The sequence below is a fragment of the Cebus imitator genome, unplaced genomic scaffold (assembly GCF_001604975.1).
Source record: "Cebus imitator isolate Cc_AM_T3 unplaced genomic scaffold, Cebus_imitator-1.0 Scaffold26, whole genome shotgun sequence".
In the NCBI taxonomy this organism is placed as follows: domain Eukaryota; kingdom Metazoa; phylum Chordata; class Mammalia; order Primates; family Cebidae; genus Cebus; species Cebus imitator.
The window spans coordinates 338,683-357,365 of NW_016107341.1; the positions used below are offsets into that span (position 1 = coordinate 338,683).

Here is an 18,683-nt window from a genome sequence, read left to right on the forward strand (position 1 = left end):
GTCAATTACAAACTATTTAGGCTGGAACAACCTATTTAGTTATTTTGATGATATCAGCATACGACATAATCTGGTTGTACAACTAAGCCTCAGGCAGAAGTCATTACTTTCTGCTCTTTTTTTAGAATAGACGGTTCATCAATGACATGGTGAAGATTTATTCTATCACAGCCACTAATGCAGTTGATGGGGTGGCGTCCTCATGCCGTGCCTGTGCCCTCGGTTCTGAACAGTCAGGTTCATCGTGTGTCCCCTGCCCTCCAGGCCACTACATTGAGAAAGAAACCAACCAGTGCAAGGAATGTCCACCTGACACCTACCTGTCCATACATCAGGTCTATGGTAAAGAAGCTTGTATTCCATGTGGGCCTGGGAGTAAAAGCAATCAGGTAAGTGGGTCTGCATTTTAGGTGTCCCCATGAAAGTACATTTTAATAGAGAAATGCAAGGGTTCTCCTTAATGTTTCTCTGGGAGATACGAGGTTTTTATTTATTCTGAAATAAGACTTTCTACTTACCATTTCTGTTTTCTACCCCCTTGCATTTATTAAACACTTACTGTATGCCATGCAAGTACTAGTTACTGGGGACATAAAATATTAAGAGAAACTCCCAAATAAGAATGCTTTTCCAAAATATTAAAACTGATTTCTTGTGTATTGTTTGAGTACAGCAAATAAACTACGTATCTATACGCTGGCTATAGCAGCCATCTGGGAACAACTAGTGTTTCTTATAACATTTTAATGGCAAAGATTGATGCCATGTTATGAGTGAGGGACAAAGCAGTTTTACTGTCTATTTAAATTTACGTACAAAATTTTGGCTATTTCTCAAAATACCTTTCTACAAGAAACAAGCTGGAGGATAACTTTACTCTGTTCTTAAAAACTTCTGAATTTTCTGAACATTGCCTAGAAAAAAATCTATTTAGAATTTAGAAATTCTTTATATTAATATGGTAAAGTATACTATAACTAAGATTAAGTTACTGAAATAGTTTTTACACCTAGAACTTCTTTTCTGGAACACATTTTAGTAGCAGCTAATATTTTCTTTCCTGCTATATTGTTTCTTTATCTTTAATCAAAGGACCGTTCAGTTTGCTATAGTGACTGCTTTTTCTACCATGAAAAAGAAAATCAGAGTTTGCACTATGACTTTAGCAACCTCAGCAGTGTGGGCTCGTTAATGAACGGCCCCAGCTTCACCTCCAAAGGAACAAAATACTTCCATTTCTTCAATATCAGTTTATGTGGGCATGAGGTGAGTTCTGGCTGTCAAGGTGAGATGAAGCTATATTTCAGCTCTGATTGAGTTGATGTTTTTTGTGTTAATGAACCAACAAATTATCTACGAATATTAACAACCAAGTGTCAGAAACGGAGCTTTTATTGCTTAGATCCTCTATTGCCTCCTGGAATCTTGTCAGATTTCTCCACCAGGGCCAACCTTGTCTGATTCTCAGTGCATCAAATCACTTATGCAGTAAGTTGAAACCTGAAGCTTGGAGCTGTGGTGTAAGTGCTTTGAGGACATTTTGTTTTCATAAAAGTGGGTCAGGGTTGTCAATCTTCCCTCTTTTTTAGGCAGGAAGTTACCATTTGAGAAAGTTGTACTGTTGTTTGTGTTGTCAATTTTGTGCTTTAAAAAGAAAAAGACTTCCAAGAGGACGTTTGTCCAAAATAAAAAGGAGACATGCAGGGCCAAATATCAGTTGATAAGGTAGGTTTAAATCATACAAATTTATTTTCTGTGAGAAGTGGAATCTTAATTGATACTTGCAATGGGGTAGGTTACAGGACCATAACGTCCAATATTTTAATGGACATATGAGGTTAGGGTTGGGAATTATGAATAGGTATATACATATAAAGTAGAAACAGAATAAGGCATTTCCTCCATGTCCCTCCCCATATTAACTCCTGTACTTCCAGTTGTCTTCATTATGAGATACTGTGCAAAGCTTTGCACAAAGGAAACAAAAGAGAACTGATGATCACAGAGGTTTTCAAACAAAAAGGTCAATACATTTTTACACAGTATGACAGTTGTCCTGTTTTGATTTTACCTGGGGTGATCCAAGGCACTCATTATATTACTCAGTTCAATCAATGAATATAAATTAAATATCTGTTATATGCCAGATACTGTGGGAAGCAGTGAATAAGATTACTTCCGTCATCTGTCATACTTCTATCACAATCTTATATTAGCATTACCTCTTTTTCCACCTTCTCTTCCCCTCCGGCTTCTCTTTCTTTCCTTTTTATTGTTTCTTTCCTTTCAGTTTTTACTATTTTGCTTTTTCTTTCCTCAGTACCTCTTCTCTGCTCTTTTTCATTATTTCTCCTTGGCTTCAACATTTTAAGCCTAGTAAAAAAAATATTGTGGTGAGAAGGCTTATTGTTATGAGAAGCCTTGTAGCAGGAGAAAAATGTATAGGATAGGCCTGCTAGCTGCATTAAGAAAGAGAAATTTTTATAGTTTTCTTTTTACACATCTGTGTATACTCTACATCTATAATACCAATGAAATAGTTTTCCTATTTTTTTACGTTTACTTTGTAGAAATTATGGAGCAATCTATAGTTCTTTGCAGTGGGACTATAGTATATTTAAACATATTATATTTAAACAATTTTCCCATTTTTATAAGTTATATCTTCCAATTCTCTAAATTATTGAAGAAGCAAATCTCTGTATTCCCTTTAACTTGTTACATAGTTGAACAGATACACATCATTGAATCTAAGAGTAGGTGAATAAAGACATTTGTAGTGACCAACTATTTAGAATTCAGGTGTTATTCTAGAATTTTGCTGAGTAAGACTTTTGTGCGTCCTTCTTAAGCCTTCATATTACCTTTCTGCTACACATAGGCTCATAAAGGAAGAGGAAGACCAACTCTTTTTCTTTGACCTTAAAGCTTTCATCAGCAGTTTGCTTGTCTTTTTGTATGCATTGTTATTCTATGAATTGAACATTTCATAGATGACTTTTATTTTCTTAATTTGATGACTTTCCTTTAGCACAGATGATGCTTGTAGTGGGAAGAGCAGTATAGTCTTGAATTACTGTATTTGTTATAACTGCAGTGACTCTGAACACTGGTTGAGTATTGGACTTTCCTTGAGAGCTTTTAAAAAGCACCAGTGCATAGGCCTCACACCAGATCAATTAAATCAGAATACCTGCAGTTAGGAAAGAGCCACTGCTCCTCTAGGGTCACTAGCTAGCTGGGGTTAAGACTGACATCCAATAAAACTTTTCTTTTATGACTTTATTTTCCCAGGGAAAGAAGATGGCTCTCTGTACCAACAATATAACAGACTTTACAGTAAAAGAAATAGTGGCAGGGTCAGATGATTACACAAATTTGGTAGGAGCATTTGTATGCCAGTCAACGATTATTCCTTCCGAAAGTAAGGGTTTCCGAGCAGCCTTATCATCACAATCCATCATTCTGGCAGATACATTCTTAGGTAAGCTTCCTTTGGTTCACATATGCATGCATGCATTTATTTGCAAATTATGATACGGATAACTTGTCATTGTATTGGTGTTTGCTATAGATGATTAAGGCTCCCACAGATAATTTTAAATTACCTGTTAACATTATTGTAAGATGGTTATAAAACTCCTACCTTTGGGGACTATTGATTAGTCTCTGAGATGCTTCTGCAATTATATATTAATTCATATATAAGTATGACATTTTCTGAGTGTCTGTGCCTGTCATCAGACTTTCTAAAAGTTTAAGAGCCAAACCAATTTTAAAAATAAAAAAAAATGGTAAACAAACATAATCTACACATAAATCATAATATATGCCACCAGTTTCCATCACCTTTTGTCACACCAGAAGTAAGCAGGTGACAAACAGCAAAGGTGAGGATGCTGAGTTTCATTCCTTGTGTTCCTTTTTTGTCTCCGTAGTCCTGGAAGCTATAGGAAAGTTTCAAGAAGAATCAAGCTCCCTAATGAGTGATTTTTTTAGGGATCAAATTCATTATGATCTTTACAGTAGGTGTTAGGAATCGGTAATTTTAACAAGCTTCATAGGTGATTCGGATGTGTGGCCAGATCTGAGAACATTGCTGTAGCATAGACTCCAGAGGAATTTAGCGTTAACTTTCAGCACCAAGGTCAGTTACTGGGTGTGGGGGTTGCTCAGTGTGGGAACTCTGAAGCAAAGTTTGCTCTTACTGCTTGTGTGTCGGTTCTGTTATCATACCTCAAAACCTAAAATGCAATAAAAAAATAAATTAATTAAAAAAAAGAGATGGGGGGAAAAAGCCTTAGTTTTCTTTTTATTGGAATAAGCAAATTTCAGAGTTATTTTCCGGAAATTATTAGGGCACAAAATTTTTTGCTCTGTCAAATATGTCTGTATTGAACAGGAGTAAAAAGCTATATTAGCAAAGTAGCCCAACTCATTCAATAAAATTCACTGGAGAATGAAAATTTTAATAGACTTTGAGATGTTAGAGAGCTAAAAGGAACATCATAGATCATCTGAATTACTGCTTGCATTAGATTCAGGCAACAAGACTCAGGGAAGTGACAAGACTTAAGGAAAACTACAAAGCTAGGGAGTAGAATCTTTTCTGTTTCATTCTGGAGACTGGAAAGTTTCTTGTTTTTACAATGAATGCATTAATTTAATACAGTATTTCTGTAAATACTATAAAATGATAGTCATTAAATTAAAGCTATTTTCTACTCAAATCTTCAGAGACCAAATAAAACTAATTTTCCACATTGCTTAATAGTTTCTTTTTAAATCTCATCTAGGAGTGACAGTTGAAACCACATTGCAAAATATTGATATAAAAGAAGATATGTTCCCAGTTCCACCAAGCCAAATACCAGATGTGCATTTCTTTTATAAGTAAGTGAAGATGATGTTTCCCTTGACTGTATTTTACAAAAGAAACTTATATATATAGAACATCTATATTCATATATTTATAATTGTACGTGTATAATCATATACTGGATGTGAATTCTTATGACAGAGAAGATCGATTATGTCGCCTGAGAGTTCCTAGAATATAGCTTATACTTAATAATTAGTAACTGGTTCTTAAAGACAGTAAAAAGTAAACATGGAATATTTTGAAAGCCTTATATAGTTTCTCTCTCTCTCTCTCTCTCTCTCTCTCTCTCTCTCTCTGTGTATTCACTTAAATTAGGCAATAAAGGACTCTACTTCATTGTCTAGGAATAATGATTTATAGTTCACATATCAAAGCATCATAAGTAGATATGGCCCTTGTTCCCTTAAAAGTATTTTTGATTATAATTTTTCTTAAAATCATAATATCTTTACTAAATACTTTGATGATAACATATCACTTTACTTGGGAAAGTAGTCAACTTTTCATAGGCAATGGAAGTAAATGAGCTTAATTTGTATTAAAATTGTTAATTAGTGAACTTTATTTTTCATTTGTTCATAGAGCCTGAGAGCAATTCTTCACATATTTTTGTCTTTGTAATCTGAATTATATTTGTTTTTAAAAATATTATTTGCCTTACACTAGGTCTTCTACAACGACAACATCTTGTATTAATGGCCGATCAACTGCTGTGAAAATGAGGTGTAATCCTACTAAATCTGGAGCAGGAGTGATTTCAGTCCCCAGGTATCCTTATTTCTATATGATTTGTGTTTACGATGAGGAAGAAAAACTCTCCACAATGTTACTATTTTAAAACATATTCTTTATGAACATAAAGCAGACATAAAACAGAAGAACCTGTAGGGTTTTTTTGTATAGGGATATGCTGAATGTCTATTAAGAGGAATAGGTCCTTGTGCAATCCAAATACTTCCTAGCCTCTTGTATGACATATTGTTGTCCTGTTTGCCTTGAGTGTCTAATTCTCTTGAAAGTTATTTAAGCAATATACAATTAATTATACTGCTTGTATCCCTGTATTGATTTTATTGGTTAGCCTGAATTTCCTTGGGAGCTGGATTAGAAACTTTCCTGGTTATGTACTAGATAAACAATTAACTAGCTGGGTGATCAAGATTAAGTAATATAACCTCTGAGTCATAGCTTTTTTCTCTAGGAGGGGATGGGGGCCACAAAAGATAATTTGTGTGGTCGATTTCTAGCTCTTCAGTTTATTGATTAATGATGGCAGAATCACCAAGGTACGTCTGACTTATCGAATACTTAATGTAGTTCATTTAACACAGATTAGCATTAAGGCAATAACCCTCTACAGTTAAGATCTGAATAATGCAGCTCACTTTGGATGGGAACGCAAGAAGAACACAATTTCATAGACTCAGAATTGTCAACCATAATACAGACTACTTTAATGGTATGAGTGACACTTGAATGTCTCCTGATTTTCATTTTTCAGATATTCATTTTTCAGTACTTAGGTTATTTTTTTTTAATTTTGTTTTTAAAAATATCATTATTTTTAATTTTTTTGTAGCAATGGGAATCTACCTACATTGCCCAGGCTGCTCTCAAACTCCTGGCCTCAAGCGATTCTCTCTTCTCAGCCTCCCAAACTGTTAGGATTACAGTGTGAGCCATTGCACCCAGCCAGATTCTTTATTTCTAATATTTGTAGAGTTAAGATGCCTTTGGATCATAGTTTGATATGCAGACATTTTCTCTATCAAACTAGCAGAAGTATATATTTTTAAAAAGAAAGTGATTTAGTTAATTTTGTTCTGGATAGTTTCACAGTAACCTTGGGAGATATTAACCTGTCCTGCTTTTGTCACATCAGGGTTGGAAATTAGTGGTCTAAACATTGCTTCAACTACTGGTGTATCCTAAAAATAGTTACAGGGGTAACACAGTATTTTGGACTTATTTATGGGCATAAAGGCACATTGACGTTCACTTTTCACCAGCTGCGTGTTTCCACTTCTCATAGATCTTGACTTAGTTATTCTTTTCACCTGTTCATGGTGAGAGAAGGATATGATGAGAGCAGTTACCTAATAATCATAAAAGAGCATCCTGTGGTGGAGGTTCCCTCTGCCAGCCTCCAAGCTAGAACCAAGGCAGAAAACCATCCTCCAAGAAAAAGTGTGGTCAGAGATTCTAGCAATAAAAGCATATGTCTTTCATCATTATCTAATATTCTGCCATACAGCTCTGAGTTCAGGTGCTTATTCCCTTTTTGTGAACCTAACACTTAACTTCTAGTCTCTAGAGTCCACTGGAATAGCTTCCAAAGCCTCCTCTAGGTCTCTAACTCAAGTAGGTTATGTTACTGAAGACTAGGTCTGTCCTTTAGGAAACACATCACTCTGACGTTCCTAAGGTGTGTTCTGACACTTTGATTGTAATAAGGAAAATAGTCTCCTGTAGTTAAGTGATGCCATGTAGAAACTGAATTTTTCCTTCTGAGGAGACAAAAACTTGTTTTTACTTTGACCTTGAGGAATGTGCCACTTAGGAAAGTAAACTATCTTTGCCAGAGTTTATCAAGATCACCTGCAGCAGAATAAGACCTTGGGGTATCTATTTTAAAAATTAATTTCTGGGCCTTCCCTAAAAATATAGAATCTCTAAATGCTGAACACAAGAACATTTTTTAAAAACAGCAGGCGATTCTGATACCTATTGAAATTTGAGAACTAGATTTTCTCTTAACTTACATTTTGGAAATTTGAGTTATTTTTTTCTGACAGAGATTCTCACAATGTATTCCGAATTTTAGCTTCATGAAAAGCTAATTTGAAATGTGACAGTCTAAAGGGCGTAGTCCTTTGTCCATGTTTGATAAATCTTCATTTAGAGTTGTGACGTGCACTGAAGTGTGCTGACCACTGCCTTAGGGAGCTGCTTGAACCCTACAGCCTCAAGTGCTGACCTTTAGTTCTTTCTTGAATCAATTTCCCATCAGGACACAAGGGGGAGCTCGGAGATCAGAACACGAGAAACAGCAGCTTCCCGGAATTTTTTTTTCTTTTCTTTTCTTTCTTTCTTTTTTTTTTTTTTTTTTTTTTTTAGCAGTAGGGCCGAATAAAGATTTCCTACTAACAGGAAAAAAGAAAAAAAAAAGTCAATAGAGCCCAGTTTCTCAGGCTACTTTTTAGAAGGACTTCTTTTCTTTTCTTTCTTTTCTCCCCCCCACTTCCTTTCTTCCTTCCTTCTTTCCATTGTTTTAAGATTTCCAGGGTGGAGGGAGGGAGGTGCTAACCAGACACTTGCTGTAAGAGGCCTCATATGCTGACCAAAAAGCATCAGGAAACTTTGGCAGTGAAGAAGGAGACTTTGGTAGTGAAGAAGGAGACTTAAGTAGTGCAGAAGGAATGCCACCCTCAGGGATTCTCATTTCTTGGCCAGGAATCTTGGCAAACCAGGCAGAAGTTCACTTTAGCAGTAGCAATGTTGGTTGGGGTTTTATATCTTGGTGTCCTGGGAAAATGTCATAAGATCCTCAGACCTGGGAGAGTGAGAAGGTCTTAATAAAAAGTGAAATGGGCAGGAGAAAGGGGGATATATATGTTCTTTGTGTATCACCTAAGAAATTAGAGGGAGCAGCAAATTATCTGGGCTGCCTACTCATCTGCAGCTGGAAACACCAACTTATTTGGTCTGGCAAATGTAGTTGGTTTCTAATTCCATAATGTGTCTGGAGGATATGAGACATTTTAGATAAAAACAATACAGAGTTTGTGGCAGATGTATTCTGACAGCTGGAGTGAACTTTTGAAATTTTCTACTGTAATTTGCACCTTGAGCAGAGAATAAACTGCTAGCACAATAGGCTCCTGATGTTCCTAAATATTAATAGATGCCCTTAAGTAGATGGCCCTCTAGCCTTTGCCTAAATGCTTTCCAAACCTCTAATCATTATTTTAGGTAGGTAGAGGAACTGAAGGCTCTCCTTTTATTGGGAAGAATTTAGATGTAAGCATTGTATCCAAAGGGGTTTTTTTTCCTAAAGACATGAGAAATTTCTGTTGGTGAAAAGGGTATAAAAAGGCCTTATTAAAAAGCAGACAAATGAAGCACTGTCACTCTGATAATAGAGGTGCCACAGCGTCTACAGGAGCTTGAGTCTAACACATTGACTTTACAGAGCAGCAAACACTGATGCCCCAAGTTGTGTAGCTGTGGTGTGGCATAGTCACGATGGAATAATTTGCTATAACTCTGTTGTTTTTTTCATGCCATAATGCTTTCATCTTGCCATTTTTCATCCAGTTTCCCATGGACAGAGATTTGCAAGAAACACACTAAGTCAGAGTCAAATATCACACTCCAGAGGATAACTCAACTGATTTACAAGTTATTGGTGCCTTCTTTTAAATGAGTCATCTTTCCTCAGACAGGGTCTTTATTGATGCCATGAGTTAGAGGAAAATCATTGTTTTCTCTCTGTCAACTTCTGACTATATTTAACTGCTTGAGTAATTTATAAATCAGCTGAAAATTGTTTTGCCAAAACCTCCTTCAAAATCCAAATTCATCTTCATTATCAGTATAGCCTCTGGGAATTTTGAATCTCACAAAAGAGATGCTTCACAGTTCTGTCCTGGTATAGTCAAGGGTGAAACACTCCAGGGATTTATTTCACAGATTCCAATTTAGAGTCTCTCTATCAAAGTCATTGGATCTATTGGATGCTAATGTAGTATTTGGTCTTTAGGGAAGAACTGTTAAAATCAAAATATCTGTTTTCAATTCTTAAGAAACATGGAAGGATGATTGGTTAGATGAGTTCCCTTGTTTTCTTTTTCCCTAGAAAAAGACAAGTAATAGTTAACTAAGTCTGTGCAAGTTAAATTAAAAAGGCAGTTGAACTCAAAAGATCAAAATGAAGTATGTTCTTTGAATATTAAAAAGTAAAAAGGCATATAGAAGCATTATGAACATAAGTGAAAACGGCTAAAAGCCATTATGATAAAAAAATGAAAAAACTCTAACACAGAATTGCTAAAATCATATATTTCAGACACTAATAAGTAATCTTAAAACATGATATAAAAAATCACAAACCATTCATACAATTTTCAGATCAATTTTGAGATAAGGATAATTATATTATTTCATGAAAGAAGTTACAGAATCTGAAGATAAAACAAGGAATGTCAGTTAATTTGTCTCGGTTTTGATCTGAGGCTGGTTTTTGGTAGTTAACTCAGGATAGAGTCTTTAGAAAGGGAGGTTTTGGCAGAGATAGAATTTTGTAAACCTGGATCTAAGTACTGTGCATAAAAAAATCTTATGTTTATACTCAATCTGTTTTGGTTTTCTTGTAGAAACAACCAGGTTTTTGTCTCACGGCCAGGAAAGATTAGGCTTGCAGACACTTTGAAGGGTAAGGGGTTATGGAATTTATTGGGAAAAAAGGAAAAGGACTCAGCAAAGTGAAAGGGCTTCCTGTTAACAAGCCCCCATCTCACAGATTGAATCCCAGGTTGCCACCCAGGAACAGGAGGGGCCAGGCTGCTCCCTCTGCAAAGGGCGCGAATTTACTGAGGCCCCGCCCCATTCGTCCAGTGCACAGGCTGATTGGAAGTTTTCTGGGAAACCGTTTTTACTTGACTGTCTCAGTCTAAATGTTTGTGTCTCCCCAAATGCATATGCTGAAATGCCATTAATACGGAGGTAATAGTATTAGGAGATGTGTGTTGGGAGATTATCAGCTCATGATGGCTCTCCCCACATGAATGAGATTACTCCAGGCTGGGCACAGTGGCTCATGCCTGTAATCCTAGCACTTTGGGAGGCAGAGGTGGGTGGATCACCTGAGGTTGGGAGTTCAAGACCAGCTTGACCAACATGGAGAAACCCTGTGTCTACTGAAAATACAAAATTAGCTGGACATGGTGGTACATGCCTGTAAATCTAGGTACTCAGGAGGCTGAGGCAGAAGAATTGCTTGAACCCGAAAGGCAATCTCAGTGAGCTGAGATCGCGCCATTGCACGTTGCACTCCAGCCTGGGCAACAAGAGTGAAATGCTGTCTTTAAAAAAAAAAAAAAGAGAGAGACTGACTCCAGAGAGCTAGCTAGCCTCTTTCACCACATGAGGATGCAGCGAAAAAAGTGCTATCTATGAAGCAGAGAGCAAGCCCTCACCTGAATCTGCTGACATTGTGATCTTGGACATCTCAGCCTGTAACTATAAGACGTATATAGAAACTATCCAATTTGATATATTTTGTTATAGTGGCCTGAATAGACTAAGATACATTCACAAACAACTTAAAATCTCTAGCCTCAGGGCAAACAAAATTTTGGAGCAAGATGCAGTGGTATTTTTGGGGCCTCATACAAGAGTGGACAAGCCATCCTCAGCAGAAAAAGTCTGAGTCTCCTGAGATGCCAAAGCTGAGAGAAATCACTGGCAGTAGGTTAGAAACAGCGCTGATGCCAATCTAAATACCGCAAGGTTGGGAGCTCGCTCAAAAGCCCCATGTGAAAGAAGCTACCAACTCAGCTGAGACATTTTTTATTTTATTTTTTAGTTTTTCCAGGAACCCCCTTACAGTTGGCTGTCTCAATAGCATAGTTTTCTACTCTATGACTGTATCAGAAGTTCTTTAACCAGTCCATATTTGGTTACGTCTCTAATCACTGACCACATTAGTAACATCTTTGTCATGACATCTTTGCATGTATGTCTCATTTTCTCTTCAGGATGAATTATTAGACATAGAATCTCTTTGTCAAATGTTATGTACTTTTGAAGGTTCTTTGTTTTTAGTTTTTTAAAAAATTTATTTACTACACTTTAAGTTCTAGGGTACATGTGCAGAATGTGCAGGTTTGTTACACAGATATACATGTGCCATGGTGGTAGTTTGCTGCATCCATCACCCTGTCATCTACATTAGGTATTTCTCCTAATGCTATCCCTCCCCAATCTCCCCACCCCCTGCTATTCCTCCCCTAGCTCTCCACCCACCAAGTCCCGGTGTGTGATGTTCCCCTCTCTGTGTCTGTGTGTTCTCATTGTTCAACACCCACTTATGAGTGAGAACATGTGGGATTTGGTTTTCTGTTCTTGAGCTGACACATTTTCTAGGCACACAAAACTGTGGCCTTTCCCCTCAATATCCTCAGACAAAATCCAGAGAGATCAGAAACATATTGACAATGTAGGTAAATGTGTTTTAACATTTGTATTTTGGTAAAACAAATTTATACTGAATTATAAACTATGCAAACAGTTAATAATATGTTCACTATTAAGTTGTATCAGTTGATAAGAAATGATTTTTCTCCATGAATTTATAATACAAACCAAGTAGATCCTACTTTAGGAAAGACTTATTTAAAAGAAGACACTAATAGCTCATCTCTCAGTCCAGTTATCCTTCAGGGAATGTATCCCATTTTAGAATCCAAGACCTATCTTCCTAAAAAAGATTAATTTGAATTCTTACGTATTGCCAGGGCCATCCAGATTCATAAGGCAATCCCAAAAGTAAAGTAAGGAAACTGGGAAGTCTCTTTCTTATTTACCAATAACACCAAGGTCCACCTGGTTGTTCTTTGAATCAGTCTTTGTTCTACCTGGAGTGCATAGCACATCCAGTAACCCTGTAGAATCCTAGCCTTGCCTGCCGCAGCTATCCATGATAGTGTAGACATTTAGTCACTGGTTCCTATGGTGACTGTATAAACCAAAAGTTATAAAATAAGCACAATTTTTGGCACCTCTGTATTCCAGCTTTAAAAAGCTGGGAGAGGTGGCTAGAGATGATGTTTGGACAAGTAATCAAAAAGAAAGTATTTTAAGCACTTGGCAATAAAACATTTATCCATTTTACTGTTTGTTTTTCTGTTTTCTTGGTAGGAGAAAGTATTTTTTGTTTTTCTGTTGTACTTGTTTTCTATTTTCATACTAAAAATAAGTTCTATTGAAGTTGTTATTGCTTCATACATCCCTGTTTCACATGGAAGGACTGATTTAAATTATGACATTTAGGTTTATAACAAAGAATTAAATTTGGATGTTCCACAATTTAAATGATTCATCAGGTTAAAGAAATCAAATAATTCACTCTAAGGTAAACTGCTTTGAGTTAAACTAAAAGTATCTTTAAAATTGAAGTCTACCAAGAGAAGGTACTGTAGTATTTTGACACCTAACAACAGCTTTGCAAATTATATCAATGTCATGATTTTGTTGTTGTTGCAATTTTTGTGGTTCTAGAAGTTCTTGAGAAAGTGATATGCATTGCTAATAGTCTTTTATATTTTTGCAGTGCTTTAAACTTTCCAAAATTGTTCTGTCATTTTATCCATTGTAACTACCCTGTGAAGGCAGTATAGCAGACATTTGATTTTGACAAATTACAAAGATGAGGGAGGGGAAAGGAGGAATTGAGTCATTTGTGGGAAAACACAATCATTTGAGAGTCCAGGTAGAATTGTAACCCAGGTAGAATTGCAACCCAGGTCTTTGCTTTAGAAGTTTTTGCAACTGTGATTAGCCTTCTTCTTTTCTTCTTCTTTTTTTTTTTTTTCACTTATTGAGTTCTTTTTTTCTCAGATTTTAAGAGACTTACTCCTCTGTTTTCCCAAGGTCAACAGTTTGTTTTTTTTCCCTACTCAAAATTTCACTATGTTGGAAAAATAAAGTATAGAATATTTTGGGAAGGAAGATTTGAACTGAAGAGCACATTTGCTATTTTTGCTAAATGGTCAGGAAATTGTATTCTTAAATAATTTTTCTCATTGGTTACCCAATTTTTAAAAAAGAAAAATTTTGAGTTGCTTTTTACTAATCTAGAAGGTGGAAAGTATAGATATTTTTTGTGGCATGGTTTTCATCTATTGTAGTGTACTTACCATTAAAAAAAAACCTCTCTTTGTTTCAGTCAGAATATATTTATTCTTCTTTTCTACAAACAGAGAAATTAAGTCAGATAAAGGTTAATCCATTTTCCTCAAGAGTCGCTATTTGCCCTTGTTCTTAGCTGTGACATATGGCACGGGGCGTCAGTTACAGCCTGTTATAAACAACATTGATTTTATTTGCATCCCGCCACCTCTCCTTAGTCTACAGACACTTTGGAAAGATAGGCATGTAAAAATGCAGTAGATTTTTAGACATGTAGTTTTTTTAGTGTTCAAATCTTAGTGTGTCTTAGAATATATTTAGTCAACTAACAGTATGAGATTTATCTTTGATATTAGACTGAAAATAATAGCTTTGGACCATTATCACTGGACAGGTATTTGAAGTTAAAACTTAAAAAAGAGTGTTTTTTAAAAATTTTCCTAATTATTTTGTGGCTGTCGTTTTGCTATTAAGGGTTTCAGGACACTTGTCCTCAGCATGAGCTAAGGTCTGAAGGAAGTTTTCAGGACAAAGCCTGTAGTTATGTGGCTTGACTTAAGGAAGCTGTAAGTGGTAGACAAATTTAAATTCCCCTAGTTTTAATGAATTAATGAACAAAAATAGCAGTTTTTACTAGAATCTGTCCGAATAGGTTCTGGCTTCAATCAGTAAAGATTCTATATACCGTAACAGCCATTATGTTTTCAGCCATGCTGTGTTTACCTGTCCCCATAATGAAAGAGGCAAGTTGATGTAATGGGACTGCCCACTAGAAAGAAGAGTTTCAAAAAGTCTCCAGAGCCTCCCTAGTGGTTAGTTCTTTGTGATCCTGTTCCTGTGTCTAAGCCCCATCCACATCCATCATCTGCAGAGTAGCAAAGGTGATCACCTCTTCAGGTTATCATTAGGCCAAGGAAACCCAAGATTGCAACGTTATTTTCTTCACTTAGCTGCATGTTGACCTGATGATTGGTTGGTTTGTTTTTCACTTTAGACAATTTTGTGATGATGTCTTTCTCCTACCTCTAAAAGACCAGGTTCCTGTGCAGCATTCTATTCCCTAAAGCATCTCACCTAAGTACATTACCTTAAACAGAAGTTACAACATCTATAACATATGAGGCCTTTCATTATCTAGTTCCTGTCTGTGTGCCCAGCACTCACTCATTGCCTTGCTCTTGAAGCTCCAGCAACAATGACCCACATGTAATTTCCTGCCAATTCATCATACCCATTCATTCCTCTGCAGGAATTCCTTTGCTTTCTTCCTTTCCGTTCTGGCTAACTCCTACCAGATATTCTAGACTCAGCTTAGACATCATTTCTATCAAGAAGCATTTCCAGAGGCTTTGTTTTGTGTGTCATTGTCTGTATCTCTCTTTTATATTAAAAAAAGAAGGTTTATAGAAATATGACTTCCCTACCATATAATTCAGCCACTTAAACCATATAATTCACTGGTGTTTAGAATATTCAGGAATATGGACAACTACCACCACAGTCAGTAGTTTTAGAAGATTTTCAACACCTCAGACAGAAACCTTATGTCCTGTAGCTCTCAGTCCCCTATGCCCTAGTCTACTTCTCAGCCCTAAACAACTACTAATTTACTTTCCATCTCTATAGATTTCCCTATTCTGGAGTTTCATATGAATAACATCATATAATTTGTGGAATTTTGTGACCAGTTTCTTGCACTTAACATAATATTTTCGAGGTTCTTCCAAGTTGTGGCATACATGACTTCATTTATTTTATGGTTGAATAATATTCCTTTGTATGGGTATACTACATTTTGTTTATGTATTCTTCTGTTGATAAATATTTGGGTGTTTTTCACCCTTTGGTTATTATGTAAAATGCTGCTGTAAACATTCATGTACCAGTTTTTGTGTAGAGATACGTTTTCATTTCTCTTGGGTTTATACCTAGGACTGAACTTGTTGGAATAAACAGTAACTCTATACTATTTGGTTGAGGAACTGCTAAACTGTTCAAAGCAGGTGCACAATTACATTCCTGTCAGCTGTGCATGAGGACACCAATTTCTCCACATCCTCACAACACTTGTGATTCTTTTTGATTCCAGCCATCCTGCTAGGTACAACCTGTTATCTCATAGTGGCTTGTGTCTTTTAGATTTTTTTCCACTTTTGTTTCCTCAGCATCCACACAGTGCTCCCCAGCACGTAATAGGTATTCTGATGTTGATTGGAGTGGATTGAATGGGTTACAAAAGCTGTCATTTATGTGGTTTTGGTTTTGTTTATGATTTTAGCAAGTGCCCAGCAGGTACTTGTGATGGGTGTACATTCTATTTCCTGTGGGAGAGTGCTGAAGCTTGCCCTCTGTGCACGGAGCATGACTTCCATGAGATTGAGGGAGCCTGCAAGAGAGGATTTCAGGTAAGGGACAAACTCTTGAGGCAGAGCTTTGGCATTATAATTGGTTGGTCTGGCATCACATTATAGAAATTCAGGTCCAAAGTATGGCAAAAGCTTCTAGTTAATGTGACATTAGTAGTCATTTAAAACCAAGTTTGGTAGCTGAACTTTCAGATGCTGGGGTAGCAGCAGATGTGCACTGGGATTGAGGAAAATGAATCATGATAAAAGTAGTCACAGGCTTTGAATATTTACCTGGATGATATGAGAATGATATCATTAGACCAATATGTGATTTATATAATACCAGTATAGGTATAATTAAGATGGGGTAATATAACTGACTCACCATAAGAAGCATGCCTAAAACATAAAGCATATACATATAAAATCAAGATCCTACTCTATAGCTTCTGTGCATTCATACTTAAATATTTTTTGTTTCCATTTATATTTAATATATTATGAAAAACTTCCCTTCTCATTAAGTATATTTTTAAAAACATTCTTATTTATTGGTACATTTTTAATATTATCTGGGATTTAATAATCATTTTGTTAGACATTTGAGAGAAAATTGAAAATCATTTTGTAAATAACTGTAGCAAACATCTTTGAAAGAAATTGGATGTCATTAGTGTATTATTAGAAAGAGATTAAATGAATCAAAAAAGAATGGACATTTTTAAGACTTGATACATATTACTAAATTACTTTGGTTCTATCAATTTTCACTTTCACTTCATTTTCATTTTCACCAGTAGTGTTTGAGAGAGACTGCTTCACTGCACTAGCTTTGAGTAATATCATAAAAAAAAAAAAAAAAAAACACCTGAATTTGCTTCAAGACCACTCGTTTATCACCACTCCATGCCCAAATTCTATTAAAATGGTAGGAAAGAAGCACAGATGAAAGCAAATCAGCACGAATCCTGGAAACCTGAAGGGAGAGTAGGCACCAGAGAATCGGAGTGGGAAAGCAGTTCTGCCCAGGAAAGTCTTGAAGAGTTTGCAGTTAGCAGGATGAAGGGCAGGAGCATGACAGGAAATGAAATCAGGACACCTGCACCCAATCCCATACATTCCAAGTATTTGACACCAGTTGTGTTCACCTCGCCTCAAGGAAAAAGCTATAGAGAACTATTCTCTAAGTTGGTGTTTTTCAAACGTTAGTGACAGTGAATCTATATTAAGAATTATATTGTACATCAAACCCGGTACCCACACACAAATCAGACACACAGAAATATGCCTAAAAATGAGATAAAGTTTTAAGGAGCAAGATTTATTTTATATTTTATGATAAAATACAAGCATAGCGTTAATGTAAAGTATATTTGTATTAATAATTTAATGTATAATATAAAAAATAAGCAGATAACTCTAAAACAAAAATGAGGAAATGTGTTATTTAATTTGTCAAATGTGGAATAAGATGGCTTCTTCCAGCACCCAGGGTCAGTGCTGCTTGCTGAGCTAGCACACTGCGGAGACAGTTTCTTTTTAGTATTTTTAAGTAGGTCAAGGATAAAAATTCCAGATTTACAAAAATGGTTTCTTGTTAATCCTCTTAATAATGTTGATGCTTTTTCTACTTCACAATAGAAATTCTTCTTTACCTTTACTCTAAAATTATGATAAACTGCTTATCTTATAATTGTTTTTTAGAGTAAATGAAAAACGAAGCTACATTCCCTTTGGCTACCAAGTTTAGCTCAAGGATTTTTGAATAGCTAAATGATCTTTTTTTCAAATATTCTTTAATATTTCTCTCCTGAAAGGTAATGAATGATGAGAAGGTTAAGACAGTGAAGTTGCAACAAATTCTCTAATTTTATTTCATTCAAACTGTCTTCCTTGGTAAGGTCGCTTCAACATATTATAAGATGGTTAAGAATAGGTAGTTGCTGGGTGTTCTTTGGTATTTGTTTTTGCCTTTAAAATCATACTTTTTGGATAACTTTGAAGTGTATGACATGTTGAAATTTATAATATTCCCCTATAGTTACAAATTTAATTTGAGAAATACTAGAAGCAGTTAAATATATCCTTCTGTTATACTTAAATATCAGTTTTGGAAATATTTGTCCAAGGAGCTTGAGCTTCAGTTACAAAACTCTGAATGTCATTCCTGAGTTCATAGACCTTAGTGTATTCCATTGCAACTATAAAAAATGAGCATGATACAGTAAGTGGAATTAGTCATGTCTGATAACTGAATAAAATATTTTAAAAAGTCAACTCCTTTGTGAGCTTCATATACAAATGACAACTATAGTTTATTTTTTATTGTCAGTGAACATATGTGGATTTCTTTGGATACTAAAGCTTCATGATAGATGAAAAATGGTTATTGCAAAATATTGCAATGGGTATACTTAAATTTTTAACCATCCCACTGTGTTTCAGTCCTATTTCCAACACCATCTTTACAATTTTTTATTTTACATTGATTGTGTGCTTTTCAAATTCTTTAAGTATATCTAATACAGATACATATGAAGTTA

General features: G+C 35.6%; 1 protein-coding gene across 3 annotated transcripts in view; it reads left to right on the forward strand.

Moving 5' to 3' along the window:
- Positions 1-18,683, forward strand: part of ELAPOR2 (endosome-lysosome associated apoptosis and autophagy regulator family member 2) — a 182,591-nt gene that overhangs the window by 145,868 nt on the left and 18,040 nt on the right. For all 3 annotated transcript variants that reach the window (XM_017523083.2, XM_017523082.2, XM_037736531.1), the window contains 6 exons: positions 126-389; positions 1,093-1,266; positions 3,295-3,484; positions 4,797-4,893; positions 5,549-5,650; positions 16,071-16,197. In XM_017523083.2, coding sequence (XP_017378572.1) covers positions 126-389; positions 1,093-1,266; positions 3,295-3,484; positions 4,797-4,893; positions 5,549-5,650; positions 16,071-16,197 — 954 coding nt within the window. The remainder of the gene's footprint in view (positions 1-125; positions 390-1,092; positions 1,267-3,294; positions 3,485-4,796; positions 4,894-5,548; positions 5,651-16,070; positions 16,198-18,683) is intronic.